General features: G+C 33.2%; 1 protein-coding gene across 8 annotated transcripts in view; it reads right to left on the bottom strand.

The window, feature by feature from the left end:
- WDPCP (WD repeat containing planar cell polarity effector) overlaps positions 1-25,301 on the bottom strand; it is a 390,926-nt gene that overhangs the window by 78,079 nt on the left and 287,546 nt on the right. For 6 of the 8 annotated variants that reach the window (XM_079109698.1, XM_079109695.1, XM_079109697.1 and 3 more), the window contains one exon: positions 24,151-24,253. In XM_079109698.1, the coding sequence (XP_078965824.1) occupies positions 24,151-24,253 (103 nt within the window). Of the gene's footprint in view, positions 1-19,402; positions 22,077-24,150; positions 24,254-25,301 lie in introns of those variants that run through there. The other 2 variants (XR_013758962.1, XM_079109699.1) reach the window with 2 other exon arrangements.

Raw genomic sequence — 25,301 nt, 5'->3', positions numbered from 1 at the left:
AGCAGACATAAGCATAGGTTCCACCTTATACACACTCCTGGCCTGTCAGTCATGCCTCCCAAATGCTTTGTTGCACAGGCATGCCAATAACTAAAACCACATTTTACCAGTTTTGTGCCCAAAGGCTTTTAAAAGGCTGTGCAACCATATCAGTGTTTGAAAACTCTAGATTAAAGTTGAAGTTCTCAAGTAGAGACTTACTTCATCTAAGAAAGTAAAACATCTGTGTATTTGCTTAAAGTAATTGATATAATGTATTAAGATAATAATTATAATTTGAATAATTTAACAAAATTATTAAAGCTGGTTTTTAAGTTCTTGTTTTGCCTTGTTTCCAATATATTCTATATAACTTCTACAATTCTAGAAAATGTTACTATGAATGCTTTAAAAACATAAGTTATCAGTGGTTTAATGCATATGAATGTGTAGTAAAAACAAACAACAAAAAACTTTGGCTATGCTGGCTATACACCCTCTCCCTGCTTCCCCAAATATGGTATCCTTAGTAATTTCTTCTTGTTTAATTATGTTTTATCTGTGTATTTTCCACCATACATGTAGTAATTTAGTTTTAACTTAAAGGCATAGATTTTAGTGGTAGAAGCAGGGTTGAAGCCAACATGCTTTAGCACTTCATAGTTTTAGAAAATGGGCTCCCATTTTAGCATATTTCAAAGCTGAACAGGGGTTTTTGGAATTAACTTTTTACATACCTTCTGGTTTTGGGAGTAGGGGGTAAAAAAATGGGGGATCAGGGAGCAGCAGAAGAGGGGGTGACTCTGATCATACAACTAAAGGCTAAATGTGAGGTAGCTGGTTACATCTATGACCCTGAACAGCTGTATGAAATTTTTAGATAAAATGCATAATATGGATATGTCCTAGAGGGAAATGGTGTCTTTAGTTTGGAGATATCTTCCCATGACTGTTGTCTATTGCTTAGGACATTAAAAGGTGTATTTACTCTGAGTCTTTTTAGGTTTTTGTCTAGTCTGTTCCAGCTATTGATTGGTGGTGCTTTCTGAAATTAACCAGTGGTGCAGAGAAAAAGTAGGTGGAAATAAAAATTACTATGTAGAATGCAGTAATTATATGCATATTTTCAATGATTAGATAAAGGAACCAGGAGTGTTATATTATTATGTGCAGTAGTAGAATATTTTTCCAACATTCAGGTAAAACTTGGTTTCTCTTCCCTCCATTTGAATGGTGAGTAGAAGAATAAAAATTCTTTTAAGCTAAAAGAAGTCTTTTAGCAGTGCTTTTCACAGTTATGAACTGTGGGGTAAAAGGTTGTGTCCAAGTAAATGGTGGCAGAAAATTCTGATGACTATACTAATAGTATCTAAGGGAAAGTAGACTCAATAAAGGTAATAGAGTCGTTTTACTAAGAATATCTACTACTGTCACGATTAAATGTCATCCTTGAGGAAGACAGGTATGTTATAAAATCCATAGCAATGGTTTCTTAATGGTCTTTAGGAGGTAGTTCAGATGTAACGACCCCTCTGTCTGGGTGTTTGCTGGAGGCATATATATCACATGTAGCCTATATTTGCTACAAAGTCATACAGCTACTTTCATGAACCACTGTAGTCTAAACTATTGAGGTACTCATAGACATTGCTAATGTCAATCACAGCTGAAGATGTCACAGAGGCTATACTTTTGAGTTTACCTCCAAAGCATAGCACCTACCCAATTAACACCCATCTTCCTGTTGAATGAAAAAACATTTTTCTACAAAAAGTACTCCATAAAACTGGAGAAGGTATTACATCAGATGTGCAGACATCAACATAGGGGCACAAAAACCATAAAAGGAAACAAAACCCACAAAGGAGCAAAATAATTCCAAAAATAGACCCCAATTTGAAGGAAATCTACAAAATATCTGAAAAAAAAAATTAAAATAATGACCCTAAGGAACTCAAATGCAAGAAAATCAATACAAAGATAGGAAAAAAACCAATCCATAATATGAATTTAAAATTCAAAAATAGGTAGAAATAATAAAGAACCAATCAGAAATCTTGGAGCTAAAACCATCCATCAAGTCAACAAAAAACACATTTGAAAGCTTCCACAACACACTAGAAGCAGAATTTCTGAACTTAAGGACAGATTTTTTTGAATTAACCCAGACAACCAAAGGGGGAAAAAAAAGATTTCAAAAGAATGACAAATGCCTATGAAACATCTGGGATACAAATTAATTGAACAAATATTTGCATTATGAAAATCCCGAAAGAAAAAAAGGGAAAGGGGACTAAAAATATATTTCACAAAATAATACCTGAAAACTTCCTGAATATTCAAAAGGATAAGATCATCTAGCTACAAGAAGTTCAGGGTCCAAGAAGAGTCCACCAAAAATAAACTTCATCAAGGCATATTATAGTCAAAGGTCAAAAGTACAAGATAAAATGAGAGTTCTTTTTTGGTATTGGGGGTTGAGTTCAGGAGCATTACACCATTGAGTTATATCACCGTCACCTCTTCTTAAAAAAAAAAAAATTCTTTTAATCTTGAGACAGGGTCTTATTAAATTGTTGAGGCTGGCCTCCAACTTGTAATCCTCCTGTCCCAGTCATACATCACCACACCCAGTTTGACACAAAGAGAATTCTAAAAGAAGAAAGAAAAAAGTATCAATTCCTATATAAAGGAATGCCCTTTAGAATTAGAGTGGAATATAAGAATGTAATACACAGCAAAACATCCTTTCAGAAATTAAAGAGAAAGTCTTTCCCTCAAAGAAGCTGAAATGAAGAGAACTCATCACTACCACTTCAGGCTACAAGAAATAGTTAAGGGGAGTCCTATACTAGAAAACAAAAAGATAATAACCATCATCATGAAATCATACAAATGTACAAAACTCACTAGAAGAATAGATAGATAGATAGATAGAAAAGAAAGATAATCAAACCTTAGCATAGCAGAAAATTACCAAATCCAAATAGAAATAAGAGAGGTAGAAAAGAACAAAGAATATATAAAACAAAGCAAAATGACAGGACAAAATATATGCCTATGAATAACAACTTTGAGTATATATGGAATAATTTCAAAAATTCAGACTGAATGGATTAAAATAAACAAGACCCAACACTGCATACTGCTATGAGAAACTCATTTCACTGTTAAAGACATATACAGGCTGTTAAGTGAAGTGCTGGAAAAAGATGTAACACAAATGGAAGCCAAATGGAAGCAGAAGTAGCTATTCTCATATCAGATAAAAGCAGACTTTAAATAAAAAACTATATGCACTTGACATAGGATAACCCTAATATATAAACCCAAATATATAAAGCAAATATTAGATATAAAGGGAAAAATAGACTCTAATACAATAATAGTTGGGGACTTTAACACTCTACTTTCCCTAGTGGTCAGATAATTCAGAGAGAAAATCAACAAAGAAACAGCTAAGTTGAACCATGCTACAGAGTAAATGGCCCTAACAGATATTTATTGAACATTTCACCCAGCAGCAGCAAAACATTCATTTTCATCAGGACATGAAACATTCTCCAAAATAGGTCATATGTTATGCCATAAATCAAATCTCAATAAATCTCAGTCAAAAACTGAAATCATATCATTTATCTTAGGCCACAACTGAATAAAACTACAAATCAATATAAGAGAATGGAAAAATATACAAATATATAGAGATTGAGCAACATGCTCCTAAATGACCAGTAGGTAATTGAAGAAACCAAAAGGGAAACCGAAGAATTTCTTGAAACAAAATGAAAATGATAGCCTAATATATCAAATCTGTAGTATACCAAAAAAGTGATAGAGAGGGACATTTATAGCAATAGAGGTACACACCAAAACAACAGAAACATCTCAAATAAACCTAAGAATATACCTAACAGAAAAGTAAGAACAAAACAAACCCAGAATTAGGAGGAAAGAAATATCAGAGGATAAATAAAATCAAAACTAAATAAAAGATCAACTAATAAGTTGATTATTTTGGAAAGATAAACAATTGATAAACCTTTTCTAGACTAAATGATAGGAGACCCAAATAAATAGAATCAGAAATGAAAAAGGACACATTGTAACTGATAGCACAGAACTACAAAGGATCTTAAGAAACTACTCTGAACAATTTTATGATTAAAAAAAAAAAAAAAAACCTGGAAAACCTAGAGGAAATGGATAAATTCATGAACACATGCAATCTACCAAAATTGAATCAAGAAGATAGAAAATCTAAACAGACCAATAACAAGTAGTGACACTGAAGCAGTAATTAAAAGTCTCCCATTTTAAAAATGTGTAGCACCTGATGGCTTTATTGCTGAGTTCTAACAAAACATTTAAAAGAAGAATGAATCCAGTTTTTTAAAACTATTCCAAAAATCTGAAATGGAAGGAAGTCTGTCAAGCTCTTTTAATGAGATTAGCATTACTCCGGAAAGTGGACAAAAATGCAACAAAAAAGAAAAGTAAATCCATGGACACAGAGATGCAAAAATTACCAATAAAATGCTAGAAATGCACATCAAAAAGATCATACAAAGTGAGCAAGTGGGATTCATTCCAGGGATGCAAGGACAGTTCAAATATGCAAATATGATACAACAAACCCACAGAATGAAGAACAAAATCAATTTATCTCAATAAAAGCCAAAAAGTATGTGATAGTATTCAACATCCCTTCATGAGAAAAGCATTTAGCAAATTATACAAGGACCATAACTCAAAATAACAAAGGCTATAGATGACAAACCGCAATCAATATCGTACGGAAGGGGTAAAAGCTGAAAGTGTTTCCTCTATGATTGGCAAAAAGGATGTCCACTTTCACTGCTACACTTAACAAAGTTTTGGAAGTCTTAGCAAGAGCAATTAGGCAAGGGGAAAAAAAAAACAAAAAGGGCATGCAAATTGGAAAGGAAGAAGTTAAATTACCCATGTTTGCAGATGACTTGATTTTATACACAGAAAAACCTAAACGGTCCATCTAAATGAAGTTAGAACTGATAACTAGTAAATCATAGGATCCAAAAACCAACACAGAAAAACCAGTAGCTGAACTTGCTGAAATAGAAATAATATACACAAAAGGAAAGATAAGCCTGTGTTCATGAGTGGAAAGAATAAAAGAATATTGTTAAAATGATCATACTATCCAAAGAGATATATAGATCCAAAGTAATCCCCAAATACCAATGACTTTCTTTGAAGAAATAGGAAAAGTAATTTAAAAAATATAGGAAATAACAAAAGACCCACAGTAACTAAAGCAACTGAGGAAAAAAACAAACAAACGAAAAGCTGGAGATTTTACATTACCTAACTTAATTCTATAAAGCTATAGCAATAGAACAGCACATTACTGGCATTAAAACCAACACATACAAATGGATCAGAACAGAAAACTCAGGAATATTTGATACACACACACACACACACACACACACACACAGTTTTTTGGCACGGTTAGGGATTGAACCAAGGGTCTTGTGCATACTAGGCAAGTACCCTACTATTGAGCTCCCCAGCCCTGGCCAACTGGAACCAAGAGCATATGGTGGGGAAAGAATAGCCACTTTAATAAATTATGTTGGCAAATTTGGATCTAGAATGAAACTAGATCCCTTCCTCTCATCAACATGGAACAAAACCTAAATATAAAACCTGTAACTATGAAATTACTACAAGAAAATATAGGGGAAAAGCTTTAAAACACTGGTGACAAAGCACTGATATTTTTACAAAGGATTCCAAAGGCACAGGCAATGAAAGTAAAAATAAAAAATGGGATTGTATCATATTAAGAAGTTTCTACCCAGCTAAGAAAATAATCAACAGAGTGACAACCTACACAATGGGAGGAAATATTTTCCAACTATTCATCTAACAAGAGATTAATATCCAGAATACACAAGTAACTCAAAGAACTGAACACCAAAAACCAAAATATGCAATTTTGAAAATGGGCTAAAGATCTGAACAGACACTTCTTAATAGAAGACATGGAAATAAATGACGAACTTGTATATGAAATAATGCTCCATCTTACTAATCAGGCAAATGTAAATCAAAATGACAACGAGAGATCATCTCACCCCAGTTAGAATGACTGTCATTAAAAAGACAAAAAAATAACAAATGTTGGTGAGGATGCAGAGAAATACATTGTTGGTGGGAATATAAATTAGTGCAGCCATTTTACAGAAAACAGTATAAAGATTTCTTTAAAAACTAGAAATAGTACTGTAATATAATCCAGCAAATTTTACTACTGAGTAAACATCCAAAGATGATGAAATCATTATAACAAAGATAGACTTGTACTCCCACGTTTATTGCAGCACTCTTCCTAAGAGCCAAGATATGGAATCAAGCAAGGTGCCTATCCGTGGATGAATAAATAAAATGTGGATCCATATACACCATGGAACATTATTCAGCCATAAAAATAATGAAATTGTCATTTGCAGTTACTTGGATGGAACTGGAAAGCATATGTTAAGTGAAATAAGCCAGACACAGAGGCAAACATACCATGTGTTCTCAACATTTCTAGAAACTCCTCTTATAGAAGAGGAGGAATAGTGGTCAGAAGAGAGGAGGACAAAAAGAAGTTAAATAAGAGACACCAAAACACAAAGAAAAGGAATTAGTTCTGATTTTATGTGACACAGTAGGGTTAAAATAATCTATATATCAAAATGACTAGAAGAATACAAAATTCCCAGCACATAAAAATGATTTATGTTTGATGGAAATGCTTATTATCCTGATTTGATCATTACACAATGTATACATGAATTGAATTATAATGTATCCCATAATAATGTATAAGTATTATTTCCCAGTAAAAATTTTAAGGAAAAAAGAAAAAGGAATATAAATGATAATATCTTAAATTCTTTCAGGTAGGATGCAGGAATTTTCAGTATATCAGTGCTTCCTTTGAGAATAAACGGAAATACGGATTAAAATTTTAAAAACTATCCATTCAATTTTAAATTAAATATAGATTATATATAATACATATGATATTGAATATGCCTATGTATGTATACCTTAGAACTAGAGGAAGGCCAGAGGTAGACTGAACTGTACCAGTGCTACAACCCATTTAGCTTAGTCTCTGATTGAATTCTTTCTGCTTAACAGAGTAAAGGTAAATCTGTGAAGGAATATGACACCATTGGGGCCTCTATAATATTTTGGATTCAAGGTGTAGAATTTAATAAAAAATCACAAGGAAAGCCAAGAGATGGCACTGTACCACGGGAAAACAAGGGAATCAACAGATAACTGAAACAAATGCAATCAATTCACAAGTGGTTCATGATAGTCAAAGATGCAATTAATTCAGAAGGGTATTGATAGTCAAAGATGACCATGGCTTGGTTAATGTGTTTGTTTCAAGGAGTACAGACTCTTTCAAGTAACCTCAGAAAATAATGGGGTTCTATGAGAACCTCTGGAACTGACATTCAGTTAGATTCTTGCAGCCTCTTTCTCATGAGCCATCCTTATTTCTCTTCCAAAGAGCACTTCTGCTTTATGTATTTGTTTTATTGTCCTCCTTATTTTGTCACTGCATACAAATCTAATATGCAAAAATTTATTCCTATATATAGAAAAATATATAGAAAATAAACCACAAAATGTATCATTTATAATAGATAGATATCTTAAATACCTATAAACAAGTTTGAGGAAATATATTTAAGACATAGATAATTATGAAACATTAAGAAAAATTAAGGATGACCTAAATAAATGAAAGTATATATGACACATGAAACATTCAATGTTGTAAAGATGACAGTTCTCTATAAATTGATTTATGAATTCAATGCAAACCTAAAGTCCTAATAGTATTTTTTTATTTCCAAATCTTTTTTATTTTTATTTGTTCTAATCTGTTATACATGACAGAATGCATTTTTTTAAAATTTATTTTTATTGTAGACAAATGGGATACATCTTATTTCTCTGTACATGAAGTAGAAGCATATCATCTGTGTAATCATACATTTACATAGAGTAATAGTGTTTGATTCATTCTGTTATTTTTTCCTTCCCCCCCACCCCTCCCACCTCTCTTTTCCCTCTGTACAGTCCCTCCTTCCTCCATTCTTGCCCCCTCCCACCCCCCATTATGTGTCACATCTGCTTATCAGCAAGATCATGACAGAATGCATTTTGACACATCATACATAAGTGGAGTATAACTCATTCTTTTGGTTGTACATGATGTAGAATCACACCAGTCATGTAGTTATATGTGCACACAGGGTAATAAAGTCTGATTCATTCTCCTATCCTTTCTACCCCCATATCCCCTCCCTTCCCTTCACTGCACTCTGCTTAATCGAAAGTACCTCTATTGTTCTCTAGCCTCCCCTACTTATTGTGAATTAGCATGCGTATCAGAGAAAACATTCAGTCTTTGGTTTTTTTGGGTATTGGCTTATTTCACTTAACATGATAATCTCTAACTCTACCCATTTACCAGCAAATGCCATAATTTCATTCTTCTTTGTGGCTGAGTAATATTCTATTGTGTACATATACCACATTTTCTTTATCTGTTCATCTTTCCAAGAGCAACTAGGTTGGTTTCATAGTTTAGCTATTGTGCGTTGAGCTGCTATAAACTGATGTGGTTGTGTCACCAAAGTATGTTGATTTTAAGTCCTTTGGGTACAAACCGAGGAGTGGGAGAGCTGGGTCAAATGGTTGTTCCATTGCAGTTGTTTGAGGGATCTCCATACTACTTTCCATAATGGTTGCACCAATTTTCAGTCCCACCCGCAATGTATGAGTGTACCTTTTCCCCCGCATTCTTGCCAACATTTATTGTTACTTGTATTCTTGATAATTTCCATTCTGACTGGAGTGAGGTGAAATCTTCAGAGTAGTTTTAATTTGCATTTCTCTAATTGTTAGAGATGTTGAACATTTTTTCAACATTTGTTGATTGATTGTATTTCTTCTTTTGTGACGTGCCTGTTCAGTTCCTTTGCCCATTTACTGATTGGGTTATTTGGGTTTTCTTTGGTAAGTTTTTGAGTTCTTTATAGCTTCTGGAGATTAGTGTTCTATCTGAGGTGTGTGTGGGGAAGGATTTTCTCCCATTCTGGAGGGATGTCTTCATGTTACTGATTGTTTCCTTTGCTGAGAAGCAGCTTTTTAGTTTGATACCATCCCATTTATTGATCCTTGATTTTACTTATCGTGCTTTAGGAGTCTTTTTTAGGAAGTTCCTAAGCCAACATGGTGAAGATTTGGGTCTACTTTTTCTTCTGTTAGGTACAGGGTCTATGTCCAGTGCCTGTCTTTGATCCACTTTGAGTGGATCACGCAGGGTGACAAATAGGGGTTTAATTTCATTTTGTTACATATGGATTTCCAGTTTTGCAGCACCATTTGTTGAAGAGGCTGTCTTTTATCCAATGAATGTTTCTGGCACCTTTGTCTAGTATGAGAAAAAGGTATTTGTGTGTTTGTCTCTCTTCTATTCTGTACTATTGGCCTTTATGTCTGTTTTGGTGCCAGTACCATGCCATTTTTGTTACTATTGCTCTGTAGTATAGTTTAAGGTCTGGTATTGTGATGCCTCCTGATTTACTCTTCTTGCTAAAGATGGATTGCTTTGGCTATTCTGGGTCTCTTATTTTTCCAAATGAATTTCATGATTGCTTTTTCTAGTTCTGTGAAGAATGTCATTGGGATTTTAATAGGAATTACATTGAATCTGTGTAACACTTTTGGTAGTATGACCATTAATTCTGCCCATCCAGAAGCATAGGGGATATTTCCATCTTCTAAGGTCTCCCCATTCACAATAGCCTCAAGAGAGAAAAAAAAAAAGAGATAAAATACTTGGGAACCAATCTAACAAAAGACGTAAAAGACCTCTACAATGAAAACTACTGAACACTAAAGAAAGAAACTGAAGAAGACCTTAGAAGATGGAAAGATCTTTCATTTCACATCTTTTTAAAGAATTGTTTTAAGTTCACGGCAATATTAGAGATTTCCTATATAGCCCCTGCTCCCACACAAATATAGCCTCATCCCTTACCAGTATCCCCCACTAGTGTGTCATTTGTTAAAAAATTGATGAACCTATATTTATATATCTGTATCACCCAGAATCATAGTTTACATTAGGGTTTACTCTTGGAATTGTACTTTCTATGGGTTTTGACAAATGTGCAATGGCATGTCTTCATTCTAAGTCCTATAGAGCACTTTTCCTAAGAATCCTCTGTGCTCTACCAATTTGCTCCTCTTTCCCCCCAATCTCTGACAATCACTTATATTTTTATTGTCTCTATAGTTTTGCTTTTTCCACAGTGTCATACAGTTGGAATCATGCAGCATGTAGCTTTTCGTTGATGTCTTTCACCTAATAATACATATGCACCTAAGGTTTCTTCATGTCTTTCATGGCTTAATAGCTCATTTATTTGTAGTGTTGAATAAGATTTCATTGTCTGAGTATGTATGCCATGGTTCACTCACCTATTTATCTACTGAAGGACAACTTGGTTGCTTCCACGTTTTGTTATTTGTGAACAAGGCTGTGTAAAACAGTGTGCAGGATTTTATGTGCATGTAAATTTTCAATCCCTTTGAATAAATATCAAAGAATACAAGTGCTGGACTTATGGTAAAAGCATGTTCAGTTTGTAAGAAACTGCCAATTTTTTAAAATTTTTATTTTTACAGACTGCATTTTGATTCATTGTACACAAATGGGGTAAAATTTTTCATTTCTTTGGTTGTACACAATGTAGATTCACACCATTCGTATAATCATACATATACATAGAGTAATACTGTCTGTATCAATCTATCTTTCCTTCTCCACCCTCTCCCATCCCACTTTCCTCTACACCATCCAAAGTTCCTCCATTCTTCTCTTGCCACCGCCTCCCCCATTATGTATCATCATCCACTTATCAGAGAAAACATTTGGCCTTTGGTTTTTTGGGCTTGGCTTATTTCCCTTAGCGGATACTCTCCAACTCCATTCATTCATCAGCAAATTCCATAATTTTATTCTTCTTTATGGCTGAGTAATAGTCCATTGTGTGTATATATACTACAGAGAAACTGCCAATTTTTGCATATTTCATTCTCACAAGCAAAGAACAAAAGTTCCTGTTACTCCACATCCTCACTAGTATTTGGTGGTCAGTGTTCCAAATTTTGACCATGCTAATAGGTGTGTGGTAATATTTCCTTGTTTTAATTTGCATTTTCCTAACAACATATGATACAGAGTATTTTTTCATATGCTTGCCATCAGTTATGTCCTCTTTAGTAATGTGTCTCTTTGGGACTATACCAGTGGTTTTTTTGTGTGTGTGTAAATTGATAATTGCTTTTAAAATAGAAGAGGAAATTCAAAGGACCAAGAATAGCCTAAGCAATTCTGAAGAATAAAGTTTGAAGACCTAATGTACTAAAATTGTACCTTTTTACAGATCTACAGCAATTGATATTGGTCAAAGAATAAAGTGATGGAACCAAGGAAGCTAGAAACATCACACATATACTGTGGCCACTTGATCTATAACTAAGATGATCCTATAGTGAAGAATGGGAAGGATAATTTTTTTAAATAAATGGTTTTAGCTCATTTAGATATCTATGTGGTAAAGACATAAATTTTTAAAACTCTGACTCATAAAATGAACAAAAGTCACTTTTAAAGCGGTTAAAGATCTAAGTGTGGAAGATAAAGTATCTTAAAAAGAAAAGCACAAAGAAATCTCTTCATGACCTTGAAGTATAGAAAGCTTTTTTTAAAAAGGTCCAAAATAATAATAAAAAATGGGTTAACAGGAATATATTAACAGTAAAACTCTGTTCAGTAAGAGATGATATTTAAAAATCAAATAAATAAATAACCCAAGAGTGGAGAAAACATTTGTAGTGCACATATCCAGCAAAACATATTTGGAAGAAATAATGAAAAACTTCTGGAAAACAAAGTAAAGGATGGTAACTCAAACAAACAATGAGCAAAAGTCTTGAAAGGGAATGTCACAAAGATAAATCCAAATTTCCAATAAACATGTAAACATGTAAAAATATAATCAATTTCATAAGTCATTGGGGAAATACAAATTAAATCAGCAGTATAATACCACTACATACTCTCCAGAATAATAAAAATGGCAATAATGGTTGCAGGAGATCACCAAGTGTTGACAAGGATGGAAATGAAATGGAATTCTCTTGTCCTTGATAGTGAGAATATATTGCTACACTTACTCTGAAACATTCTTCAGAAATTTCCAGTAAAGTTGAATATATGAATGCCCTAAGACCCAACAATTCAAGTCCTAGATACTATACCCAAAAGAATTAGGTACATAAATTCACAAAGGGCATATGTAGAGGAACAAACTGGAAACAACCCAGACATCTATGAGTGACAAATGAATAAACAAAACTGGAATATAATGGAATAATATACCTAATAGTATATATGCACTTCAAAAAGATAATATTAAGTGATAAGTCAGGCCTCCCCATCTCATAAAAAGACCTAAGTAATCATCTCTATACATCCTACAGTACATACACTTATGAGATATTCCTAGGTAAGGATGCATGATTCCCTTCCCACACCAGGTAAAACTGGTTCATAGCCTTAAAAGAAAGGAGAGATTATCCTTTGGAGGTCTGAGAAGTTGGGACAAAGGAGCTTTTTGGGATGTTAGTAAATTTAGTTTCACAGTCTGGATGCCAGTTATGCTGGTGTGTTCACTTCATCAAAATTCTTTGGGTTGAACACTTAACAATATGTATATTCCTCCAAATATGTTTTTCTTTAGCATTTGCCTTAATGTTTATTTTCCTATGATACAAAGTTTGGCTCTTCAGAAGCAAATTTTGTGATCAACACATTTACCCATACCTTTTGTTGAAAACCATACTTTGGGACAGGAGTTTGTTAGGACAGCTAAGTATACCACAGAACATCTGGAATATAAAAAAATTACCACTTGAACTGTTTGATCAACAAAGAGATGCGTCAACTCTAAACAGCTGTATCTGATGGGACACTCCAACCCAGAAAAACCCAGAGGTTCTTGTCCCCCAACCCCAATTATAAGATAGTTCTTTTTTTTTTACCCCGTGTAAAAGACTTTCCTAAGCACTTGAACTCAATTCTTTGATAAATAACAGGAAAAGAAGACTATACCATCTTTAAAATATATTTATTTAAGTCATTTTAAAAGGTATTGTTTTCAAGAAGATTTCAGGAATTTCTTGACATTTCTGACTGGAGTCATCTTTGTGATATGTCATACCCTGTCACATCAAGTTTCCTTACGTTGAACAAACAAAAGGTTATAAAAACTTAGCATGCATACCACCTGACACAAAAATATTTGCCAGCTATTTCTTTTGCTTAAATGAATGCATTTCAAATACCTAGATTATTAGCTTGGAAAAACTATAAGTGTCATAAGATAATAAAATAGCATCTCTACATATCACTGTAGTACATACATTTGTGGGTACACCTAATTTTAGATAAGGAAGAAGTTTGCATAGAAAGAGCACGTTTCCCTTTCACATTTTGTCCTCTCTTGTCTTTGAATATGAATGTATTTACACAAACTTGTTTTACTTCCTTCTGAGAAGCAGTCTTATATGGTAAATATCTAGTACAAATAGAATTTAGCCAAAAAATAAAATCTAATGAATGAAAATTTACAGAAAATCTACCCAAGAAGTATTCGTGAAACATAAGTTGACATATCATTTGTTGTGAAAATTATGAAGATCTGAATGACCTAGAACAACTCCCAACACTTATTTGTGGCTACTGAGGCAAGATGAAAAGTTCAGAGTAAGGTAGGAAAAAAGAATTTTTTCTGACAGAAAAAAATAATCACTTCACACACACAATCATTGTCTCAATGTAAATTATTTAGCTAAAGTAAGCAAATTTAGTAAATCAGTGCTTAATCCTCTATCCTATTATATTAAACCTTTGAATAAAAATATCCACTGCATGAAAAACACCCTTTATTTCTAGAAGAACTGCTTAAGTTTCCTAGTTCAGAAGTGCTTAGCTCAAGATCTATAGTAAAAATGTCCAGTTCCACATTATTATTAATAACTCATCATTTCACCACACCATGGAACTGTAGAGACTACGAGACAGTGCTCAAAGCTACTTTCTTGCACTGTGCTATACAGGTGGTATAAGCACTCATTTTTGGCACTTGTATAATATGGTAAACAAAGGGGACAAAGAAAACTTTTCTTGCTACCTTTTTTTATAATGCCAAAAAAATTTGCTTTAAATTAAACTGTAAGCCAGGCATGGTGGCAGTCACCTGTAATCCCATCAGTTTAGAAGACTCAGGAATATTCTAAATTTAACGTCAGCCTGAGCAACTGAGATCATGTCTCAGAATAAAATAATGAAAAGGGCCAGGGATGTAGCTCATTGGTAGAGTGTAGAGTGCCCTGGGTTCAATCCCCAGTACAAAAAAAAAAAAAAAAAAAAAAAGAGAACAAGCAATATTATGACATCAGGAAACATGACAGTATCACAAAACTTAGCACTATGCATAGCAAATCTTAATGAAGACTGGTTATTTTCTTACCCTTATAATATTCCATTTTTAGATTCAGTATAGTACAGAAGAATATATGCTTTGAGGTAGAAAAGGACCTATAGTGTAACAATCTTTCTGCATTGTATTATCCCTTCATCTCAAGAAGATAGGTTGTTGAGATCATCAAGTGATGTAATGCATAAATAGTGTTCTACATATTCTCCAACATACAGTGAGCACTTTTAATAACTAAAATCACAAGACCTAGATTATGGATCTAATTCTTACATGATCACTATGTTAACTTTGAGCAAGTCACTCAACTTTACTGAGCTTCATCCAAAAAGTAGGCTTTAAGACATCTGTCTCGTTTATCTTTTATGAAGATAATAAGATGGTAAGATAAGAACTTTGAAAATTGGAACGCCCATAAAGTGGATGGTATTATTATTCTGATGGCAGTTCAGAGATCAAACACTACAAAATGGCATTTGAAAATCTATTTTAAGCCTGTGCAGTGGCACACACATGAAATGCCAGCTACTCAGGAGGTTGAGGCAGGAGGATCACAAATTCGAGGTCAATCTGAGCAATTTTAGTGAGACCCTATCTCAAAATAAAAAAAGGATGGGGATGTAGAGCAGTGGTAAACTGCTTGCCTAGCATGTATAAGGCCCGAGGTTCAATCCCAGTACTGGACAAAAATGTATATAATCAAGAAAGCTGAACTTGATGTTTTAGTTTTATAGACAACACACAAATGCTAAATAAAGAAGCACCATTTTTCTCTGGTGAGATTAGCATATATTATGGTACTTAGAATCAGAAAAGCTATTAAATGAATATTTTGTCTTGTTTATCACTCAGGAATAGGGTATTAACACTGGAATTTATGTACATTATAATACAGAATGTACATGTGTATAATTACATTTTTATTTTTAGCAGAAAGGCCTTCTTTGACCTCAGAATTAACTTCTAACAGGAATGACATATGCTATCAGATTAATGACTATTTGTAAAGCCCTTTAAGGATGAAAAGCACTCTATAAATGTTAGCATTTATTACTACTAACACCTAACATGTTTAAGCTCTTCTTCAAAATTCAGCTACTGCTTGACAACTAATTAATTGTTAAATAACATGACATGCCAAAAATAGAAGCTGCTATAATATCATGTGAATCATTTTGTGATTATAGTAACAATTAGGACTAACTATTAATCATCATTCTTCGAAGGTTGTTTATTGTCTCAGAAAATTAAGGCAGTGAAAAGTGAAATAATTCATGTGATCCCTTCTACACTTCAAGCTGGTAGAGTAAGGTCCAAGCTTCAGGGAAATTCCTGAATTATTGATATATAACTGCATTGCCCAATATGTAAGAACTATTACATGTGGCCACTGAGTCCTGAAACATGGCAGGTATGACTGGTGAACTGGATTTTAAAGTTTTCTTTATTTTTAATTATTTTAAAATTAAAACTGATGTTCAGTTAATTTTAAGAATGTGTGAAACAACCAGTGTACCTAAAATGACTTCTTTAACTATAAATTTTTTGAGATTCAAATACAAAGTATTCCTAAAGAAAATTTAACATCTAATTTGAGATATATTCTTAGATGTAGTAAATAACGTTCTGTATTTGGCTTACATTAATTTCTTTTTGGCAATACTGCTATACTGGTTTAAAGACACAATAAATTATATATGACAGGGACCCTATTCCCTCTTTTATTATTCTGCTTATAAACTTAGGAAGCTGGAGGATATATATATGAGTATTCAAAATTTCAGTTCTGGTTGTTGAAGAATTAGGAAGACTTATAGATCTTTTCTTTGATATGAGAAGACTTGGTCTTCTGGAACCATGGCCTCAGATTACCTCAAGTGATGTGTTCTTAGGTGATTAACAATTTGTTCCCCACCACAAAACAACAAAATTTTTAGAATTTGCTAGTTTTCATAGTTAAATAATCCTGCCATGACTGATTATGAGCTATCAATATGATATCATTGAACTTGGAGTTGGGAAGAGTTACACAAAATTGAGCTTTGCAAGGGCATAAGAGCCAGCCTCAGAACATCACTGGAGGGCTGGGAGACAGCTCAGTTAGTAGAGTGCTTGTCTTGCAAGCACAAAGCCCTGGGTTCAATCCCCAGCACCGCAAAAAAAAAAAAAAAAAAAAAAAAAAAAAACACTGGAATACTTCCCGACATCTGTAATTATTGAAAGGTGTGTACGTATGGATGTAGTAAGGGCTGAAATTAATCAGCTTTAAACTAAATTCTGCTCTATAGCAAAAAGTATTTCAGTATGATTAGATTTGAGAAATGAAGACATTTTATTTTCTTTAAGCCTTCAGAATCTAGTGACAATAAAAACTCTGATTCTCCCCCAGTATCACTTGAGAATACAGATATATGGTTATATGAAGTCCCTTTAAAAATTGTAACATGGTAAAGAAACAGGTAATTTTGATCAAGCAAGTTCATGTTTTTAAAAATGTTATATACCAACTAAATAACAAAGATTTGTGAATTGAGATTTCCTGGGGACATGGAAAGGGTGTAAGATTATCTTCAGAAATGATACAAATTCTGATATAGAGAATTATATATAGGTAAAATAGCTGCAAGAAGCCCAAATGCAGCCCAGCAGCTCAGGAGGCTGAGGCAGGAGGATTGTAAATTCAAAGGCAGACTTAGCAGAAGCAAGGCACTAAGCAACTCAGTGAGATCCTGTCTCTAAATAAAATACGAAATAGGGTGGGGATGTGGCTCAATGGTTGAGTGCCCGTGAGTTCAATCCTAGGTACTTCCCTCCAAAAAAAAGAAGTCCAAATGCAGCTCTAAAATGTAATGATTTATGGTTTTTATTAGGTAATATATGTGAAACCATTCTGTTTATTTACAAGTTCTTATTTCTATTATCAGCTCTTTTTCCTTGGGTACCTTAGTGTTATAATTTTGAGAGAATTTAATTCAAAAGTATCTTGAATAAGGCACACTAAAGAAGTCCTCTAAGAAAACATTCAAGTGTATTTTTTGTCTGCATAAGTCTGTACTATTTTATTAGATATGAATAAATAAATTTTTAGCAGATTTATATGTTGGCTATAATTTTACAGTGTCTTAGTTTGAATTCTGTCCTGTCATAGCTAATCATATGAATACAATTTTGTGCTGGAATTTAGACACTTTAATAAAATGAGCAACTGAGAGCACCACACCAAAAAAAGTGACTTTTAAGTATCATACTAGTTTTGACTACTTTAGCCAACATTAGAAGTTAGCATTCCTGACTACCACCTTAATATTCTTAAAGTTTGGACCTATTACTGTGTGACTCTTATCAATTCACACTTCAGAATTATTAATAGAAGATGTTTATTTTACTTCAGGCTACCCATATTGACATATATTCCATTTTTTTAACTTCATACTTTCATTAAACCAATCTTCAAGCAAAATTCCTTAATTATTTACTTGTAGAAAATTTAAATGTTGATTTTTCTGTCCTACTTCAGTATACTTTATTAGTCTGACCAATATGTAAAGCAGAGATTTGAGACATTTGATTTCTTTCTCAAAAGGAGAAAAAGTAGAATCAATGACAGTCTAAATAGTCTGACATTTATACTTTTCTCCACAGAAAAACATTACCTTTTGCTGAGTAACTGTCAACTTATGACTAGGTGAGTTCTGAAAAGTTGACACCTTGTTTTAGAAGATAGTGATCTAGTATTTCAGAATTCAGAAATGTGTAAATAATATTTAAATGGTGGAAAAGTTTCCCAAGAAAAGAAATATCTAGTCTAGAGAAAAATCAATGCTTATGGTAAATAAGAATTGGTAATATATGTCACATTTCATGATGAACATTATGTCACCATAAAGAACAAAAAATTTGATAATCGTGGCATTCTTTGGAACATAACTGAAAACTGTTCACCTCTTAAGTTATACAAGTCATACAGTCTTGTGTAGATCTCTGCAGCCAAACAAACCAGTAGTCTTTGATGTGCTTATAATTATAGAAGGTTTCGAACTATGTCTTTAGGCAAAGATGCCTAGAGGTAGGAAGGTACAGATCAAAACTGACACCATGTCATAATAAAGGAAAATAGGTGAAGTGGGACCAAATGTAGGTTGGCATGAATATACCCGCTAAGTCAAACAGGTAGTATAACATACCTCTCAAGCACAGTATAGAAGTTAAACAGTTAACCAGTTTAAATTTTTGTAGAGTTAAAAATTCTTTTGAAGCTTAATCTTGAAAGAATATTATAATTTAAGTGGAAGAGAGCACACCTTTTCCTTCATCCATGTATCATCTATTTGGATATAATTTCTCTACACTTTTGCAATCACATCATGATTTTATAGTAAAACCTAAAAGACATTTAGGAAGAAAACTTATTCAAAATAAAATGTTTGACTGATTTTTAAAAAACATGGGACTGTGTTGATGGCAAACCATTGGGTAACCAAAAGAAAAATAAGGATTCTGATTTTATTAAATTATGCATAGAAAAATGATGAAGTAAACAATTTTTTTTTTAGTTATCAGTGGCTAATCTTTGTCTTTATACTGTAGACTTTATATTATAATGTCTGAAGTTCTCCATTAAGTATGAATAAACTTTTATACCAGAATCTTCAAATATATTTTATTATTTTTTATTTTTAAATAACGTTATTTATTCATTTATTTTGATACTGGGGATTGAACCCCAGGGTACTTAACCACTGAGCAACATCACCAATCCTTTAAAAAAATATTCTATTTAGAGACAGGGTCTCACTGAGTTGCTTAAGGCCTTCCTAAGTTGCTTAGGCTGGCTTTGAACCCATGATCCTCCTGCCTCAGCCTCTCAAGCCTCTGGGGTTACAGGTGTGTGCCCCCACGCTCAGCCTCAAATATATTTTAAGAGGAGATGGCAAGTTATAAAGCTACAACTTTTTTATAGCATTGTTTCTGAAAGATCATATTTAATAAATGTATTTGGCAATATATAATGCATTTGGAAGAGTTTCATAATACACGAATGTGTAGACAGCCACATTAAGTACATCTGGGATATTTTTACATTTTCATTTCTCTGCATGTAAGGATTTCATGAAATTGTTTCCCTTTTATCCAAAATAGTATTCTTCAAATCACTGTAACAGATAAACTGATAGCTGACCCCCAAATGGCTTTTGATTTTACAGCAGTGTAAGTGTTTTGCTGGTTACATGATCACTACACTGAAGATATCAGACTTTCTTACGGTTAGTATAGCCTTATGCCCCTTGGGATATGAGCAGAAGTGATGTGTAACAACCCCTGGGTGGTACCCTGGGCAAGAAAAGTTTACCCTTCTTGTTTTCCCCCCATTTCTGTAGCTAGGATGCACATCCTCAGTGATTTTAGAAGGACCCTGGTAATCTGATAACCAGCATGCTTTACCAGTTCTGGAATATATCTAAAGATTGTTATGCAAGAAGGAAACAATTATTTCTTTGTTAAGTGATTGTGTTTTGTGCTCTCTTGTTTTATGGCAGCCTAGAATATTCCACACCTAATATATCATTAGCATTACAGAACCACCACCAATGAAGCTCATTTAGCCTTGGCCAAAGATGAAAGTCCAAGAGGACAGAATTGACTTTATAGTTTGTGACTACAGTCTGAGTTCTCAGTTAAACTGGAAAGGACACAATTATAAATTTATATTTAGAAGAAAATCTTACTGGCTGTCCATCCATACTACTTTACTGACACAAATGACTTATTATATTTCACATTTAATAAAGAACGTTAAAACTTAAAACATGTAGGAATTAAATTAAGGTCTAATCAAGAAGAATCAGCAAAACCTGTATTTTATAGGTGTAATATCACCACTCAAGAATGCTTATTACTCCAAATATATATTTTTATTTTTAAAGGCACTATTAATAGCTAACCATTACTGTGCTTTAATTTTTGCCAGACACTGAAGCATAAAACTAGGGTAACCTCACAATAATCCATACCATAGGTATCGTATATTTTCATCTCTTTTAAAATGAGGAAACTGAGACACACAGAAGATATTTGCTCATGGTCTCTTAAGTGGAAGTAATGCATTTAGTGCCAAAGTGCACACTCAGAATTTTATCATCATAGAGCATTTTGTAACCTCTAACCCCAGACATTTTTATAAACTTTAAAAGTTTATCTCTGATATTTAATACAATATAACATATAATATGTATGGAATAGGCAATTAAAGACTAGCAATACCTCAGATATTTCTACCTGAAATCATCACTGCTTAAAATCATAAAGCACTCAAACATGGCAAAGATGATTACCTTTTTCCCTTACCAGGCCATATAAAAGTTAGCATGTTTGACTTGTGTGAGTTTTATATAATTTATCCTGTATAAATGACCAATATACCAGGAATAAAATAAGGCTGCTAGAAGAGTAAACATATTAATAAAAGCTAGACAATCAAATATCATAACTTTGATATTTTGTATACATAATATTTGTACTTTATTTCATATATTGCATTTAAAGTCAGAAATCACCCAAATATCCATCAAAAGTAGAATGAATAGAATTGTCATATATGTTGGAATATTGTTATACACCAATAAGACTGAAAGAATTACAACTGTTAAAAACTACTACAAAACTATCATAGAAACTTCTATTTTGTGTTATAAAAGTGTGAATATTTGGGCTAGGATATAAAGGATATAAAGGGGATACATGAGGACCTCTGGGGTCCTTGTAATGTAATTGGCCTGAATATTGGTTATAAGAATGTGTTCTCTTTGTGAAAATTCATGAGATCATTTATTTATGATTTGTGTACTTTTTTTGTATGAATATTATACTTCAATAAAAATTATACTTCAAATAAAATTAACATATTATTCATTGATATCATCACTAAGCTTTTCCTTTGTAACTATTGCTTTGAATTGTGTTAATAACTCTATGTGATACTTTTTTAGATTCTCCCATGTCTAGATTGAACTACTTAAGTACTCCTGATATCATATAATTTGGTCTTTTCCTTGCATCAGAGAATACCTTTGAAAGCCAAAAATCTAATCACTGTCTGCTTTAGGAAGTTTGAGAGAATAGTGAGTTAAATTGAGGGAACTGGAGAGAAATTAGCTTTCCCCAGAATGATACAGGCTGTAATGAAAAGCTGGAAATAGACCATGACGAGAAAACTAGAGATTCTTTCCTAAATACCATTTGGTAATATGACTGAGAGTCACCCAGTTTTCTGGAAGTAAAGTGAGACAGAACATTTATCTAAGAAGTTAACCTCTTGCTACTTACTTATGTTACTGAATAGTATCTTTGTTAGTAATCTGGGTCACAGGGCTTTAGTGAAAAAAAGATATTTGGTAGAAATAAGGCTGGGCTCAAAGAAGGAACATCAAGCCTTCTGGTTAGGAATTATCAGCTGGCCACAGTAACCTGATAAAAGAATACAGGGGCACAAGATACATTTTTAAGAATAGAAGCATTTCTTCAGTTTCCTGAAATTTCAGGGTAATTTCTTCCCATTCCCTTCTACCCTTTAAAAAGCTTTAAAAGATAAAAGATGGCCTTTATTATATCTGATCCCTTGGGAAAAATTCAGGATACAGGAAAACTAAGGAAAATTTACAGAAAATTGGTTATGAATTAGCATCTTGCTGTGTTTTCTTAAATGGCTAGGAATGGGGATAGAGGATATTTGCATACCCATAACATCATAATTCCTATTACTATGGTGTGGTTTCATTATTTAGTTATAAGTAACTTCTCATAACAAATATAAAGTGTACCTACCTCACAGAGTTGTGTTGATATCTGTAACTGAAAACAGTATCTGCCCATATTGAGCATTCAATAAATATTTATTATGAATATTTTATTATTATTATTTTGTTACTGGGGAAGTGAACCCAGGGACACTTAACCACTGCAATACATACCCAGCCCTTTTATTCTTTTTTTTTTTGAGACAGGGTCTCACTAAGTTACTCAGGGCATCGCTAAGGTGCTGATGCTGACTTTGAACTTGCGATCCTCCTGTCTCAGCCCTCTGAGCCACTGAGATTACAGGCATGTGCCACCACCTCCAGTTTATTAATATTATTAGTAGGAGGCACATCATAGACTTTGTAAGTAACAAGTTATAATAATAGACCAACTAAAGTTAATTTAAGATAAGAATAACTTTTTAGTATTAGAAGGACTACTCAATCTGAATATGATTAAGAATAAGAGCTCCATTAGAAATGGAGCTCTAAAAGTGGTCTTGGACTGTATAGAGGGTAAAGAGGGGTGGGAGGGGTGGGGGGAAGGGAAAAAATAACAGAATGAATCAAACAACATTACTCTATGTAAATTTATGATTACACAAATGGTATGCCTTTACGCCATGTACAGAGAAACATGTATCCCATTTGTTTACAATTAAAAAAAAATCTAAAGCAAAGTAGTAATACAAAAAATAAATAAATAAATAAATAAATAAATAAATAAATAAATAAATAAATAAAAGTGGTCTTGGCATCTTTTGGGTTCCATCTCCAATTCCGTTAGGTGTGGAAGGAGAATGTGATTCTCCTACTGGTAAGTAAGAATTAGTCCTAGTGTGCAGGTTCAGGGCTACCCTAGTGGTATGACTTTGAGTTCCCTTCACTACCACGTTGAAGACTGGAATTGGTGATGTTGGAGAGAAGCTGAGTTGGTACATTTGGCTGCAATCATCCTCACTCAAACAAAGTATAAGAAGACTGTTCAGTGTAGAGATTCATATTTTTAAGCACTTACAAAGTGAGCATCTTATTGAAATGTTTTGTTTCATATGACTTCCATAGAGAAATGAAATGAATTTTCTTATAATCCTGAGGGTCCTTTGTGTAATTTAGGAATAAGAAATACTAGGAAGAACAGGAAATTGTGATGTCCAAGTATTAATACTGCCAGATTTAATGACATTAGATCAACTTAAGTTTAGAACAAGGAAGTTCATGCTGATGTATTTTAAAATCTTTTATTTTTCTATATTGTAAAGTTTAAGTGGGCCTTTAGATTCAATCTGGGCTTATCTGTCTTCTTCAGAATACTACACTGCAAGATGACTCTAGCGGCTTCTGAACAAAAAACAAATCAACCATCAAACCTGATCCTATGTGAAATGCTTTGTCTTACATAGGAGAGAATTCTTTGAATATATGACCTGTGTATAAATGGTTAAGTTTCTGTATTGGTTCATAATGGCACTGATGATAACAAGCAACTCACCCAAAATCTTATGAAGAGAACAATGTCTTCTTACTTTCTGCTAAATAGTGATTGTAGTAATCACTGATTATCAGTTTTCATATACAGTTCCAACTCATCGATATATTATTTGTCAAGGCTTAATAATTCTTTTAAAAAGTTACTGTGTTTACAAAGAAAGTAATTCAAATTAACCAAACATACCCTACAAATAGAAATGATACTAAGTATTGATTAAAACAAAAGGCATTTTTTAAAAAGCATTTATTCTTACCGACTCCAGAGGTTATTGATTCTGCATCAATATTACTAGCTCTTTTTCTTGCCACTTCAGCTAGTGCCAATTCACCCTTATCTAGGGCAAGGTAATGGATATCCTTTGGAAATAAAGCAAAATAAAATATTAATCCAAAATGAATCTGCCAAGTTACAAAGAAGATTTTGAAAAGAAAAATCTTCCTATTCAGATTACAAAATACATACGACTAACAAATATTCCTTTTTGTACTTTACATTTCTGTTTTCCAGGGCAAATTTTTCTTAATTGGAGGTCAAAGTTATAACTAAAGGCTATTTAATTATTTCACTGCTTAAGGGGAAAAACATTTTCTCAATAAACTGACATACTCAGTTTTGTCAGGGAATAAAAACATAAATATTTGGTGAGGATTTACCATATGAGGGAGATCTTTGACAACAACACCCTGTTTTCTTCTTTAAGATAGGGTCTTGCTATGTTGTCCAGAATGATCTTAAACTCCTAGGCTCAAGTGATTCTCCTGTCTCAGCCTCCTTAGTAGCTGGGACTATAGGCATGCTCTACCATGCCTAGTTCTGAGGGAGCTTCTTCACAATTTAATTGTATCTTATATTAAGCCAAGAACTCTATGAGGAATATTACACAAAATTATGTTTTATATATCTGGCACATATATGTTAATATTATTAATATTACTATTATTTTGAACTTATCAGTCAACAGATTATTAGTACCTACTAAGTGCTGGGCAGTACAGTACTTTTGGAGTATATACATCAGTTACCAGACCAATGGAGACACACAGATTGCTATAAACTGAAAGTTAATTACATAAAAGTGTGACTGATATTATAGCACATATTTGCACAGGTTGGAGCCAGAGGAACTGGTACCTGATCTAAGTCTTGAAGAATGAATAAAAATTATATCAGGAGGAGCTGGGTGCTGTGGCACACACCTGTAACCCCAGCAACTCAGAAGACTGAAGAGATAGATCCCATGTTCAAAGTCAGCCTTAGCAATTTAGCGAGGCTCGAAGCAACTTTGTGAGACTGTCTCAAAATTAAAAAAAGAAAAAAAAAAGGGCTAGGGCTGTAGCTCAGTGGTTAAGTACCTCAGGGTTCAATCCCCAGTACAAAATTAAAAAAAAAAAAATTATACTAGGA

Source organism: Sciurus vulgaris (assembly GCF_902686455.1).
Source record: "Sciurus vulgaris genome assembly, chromosome: 14".
Taxonomy (NCBI): Eukaryota; Metazoa; Chordata; class Mammalia; order Rodentia; family Sciuridae; genus Sciurus; species Sciurus vulgaris.
Note: the sequence above shows the minus strand (reverse complement) of the source record. Positions and strands in the feature narration are given on the sequence as shown.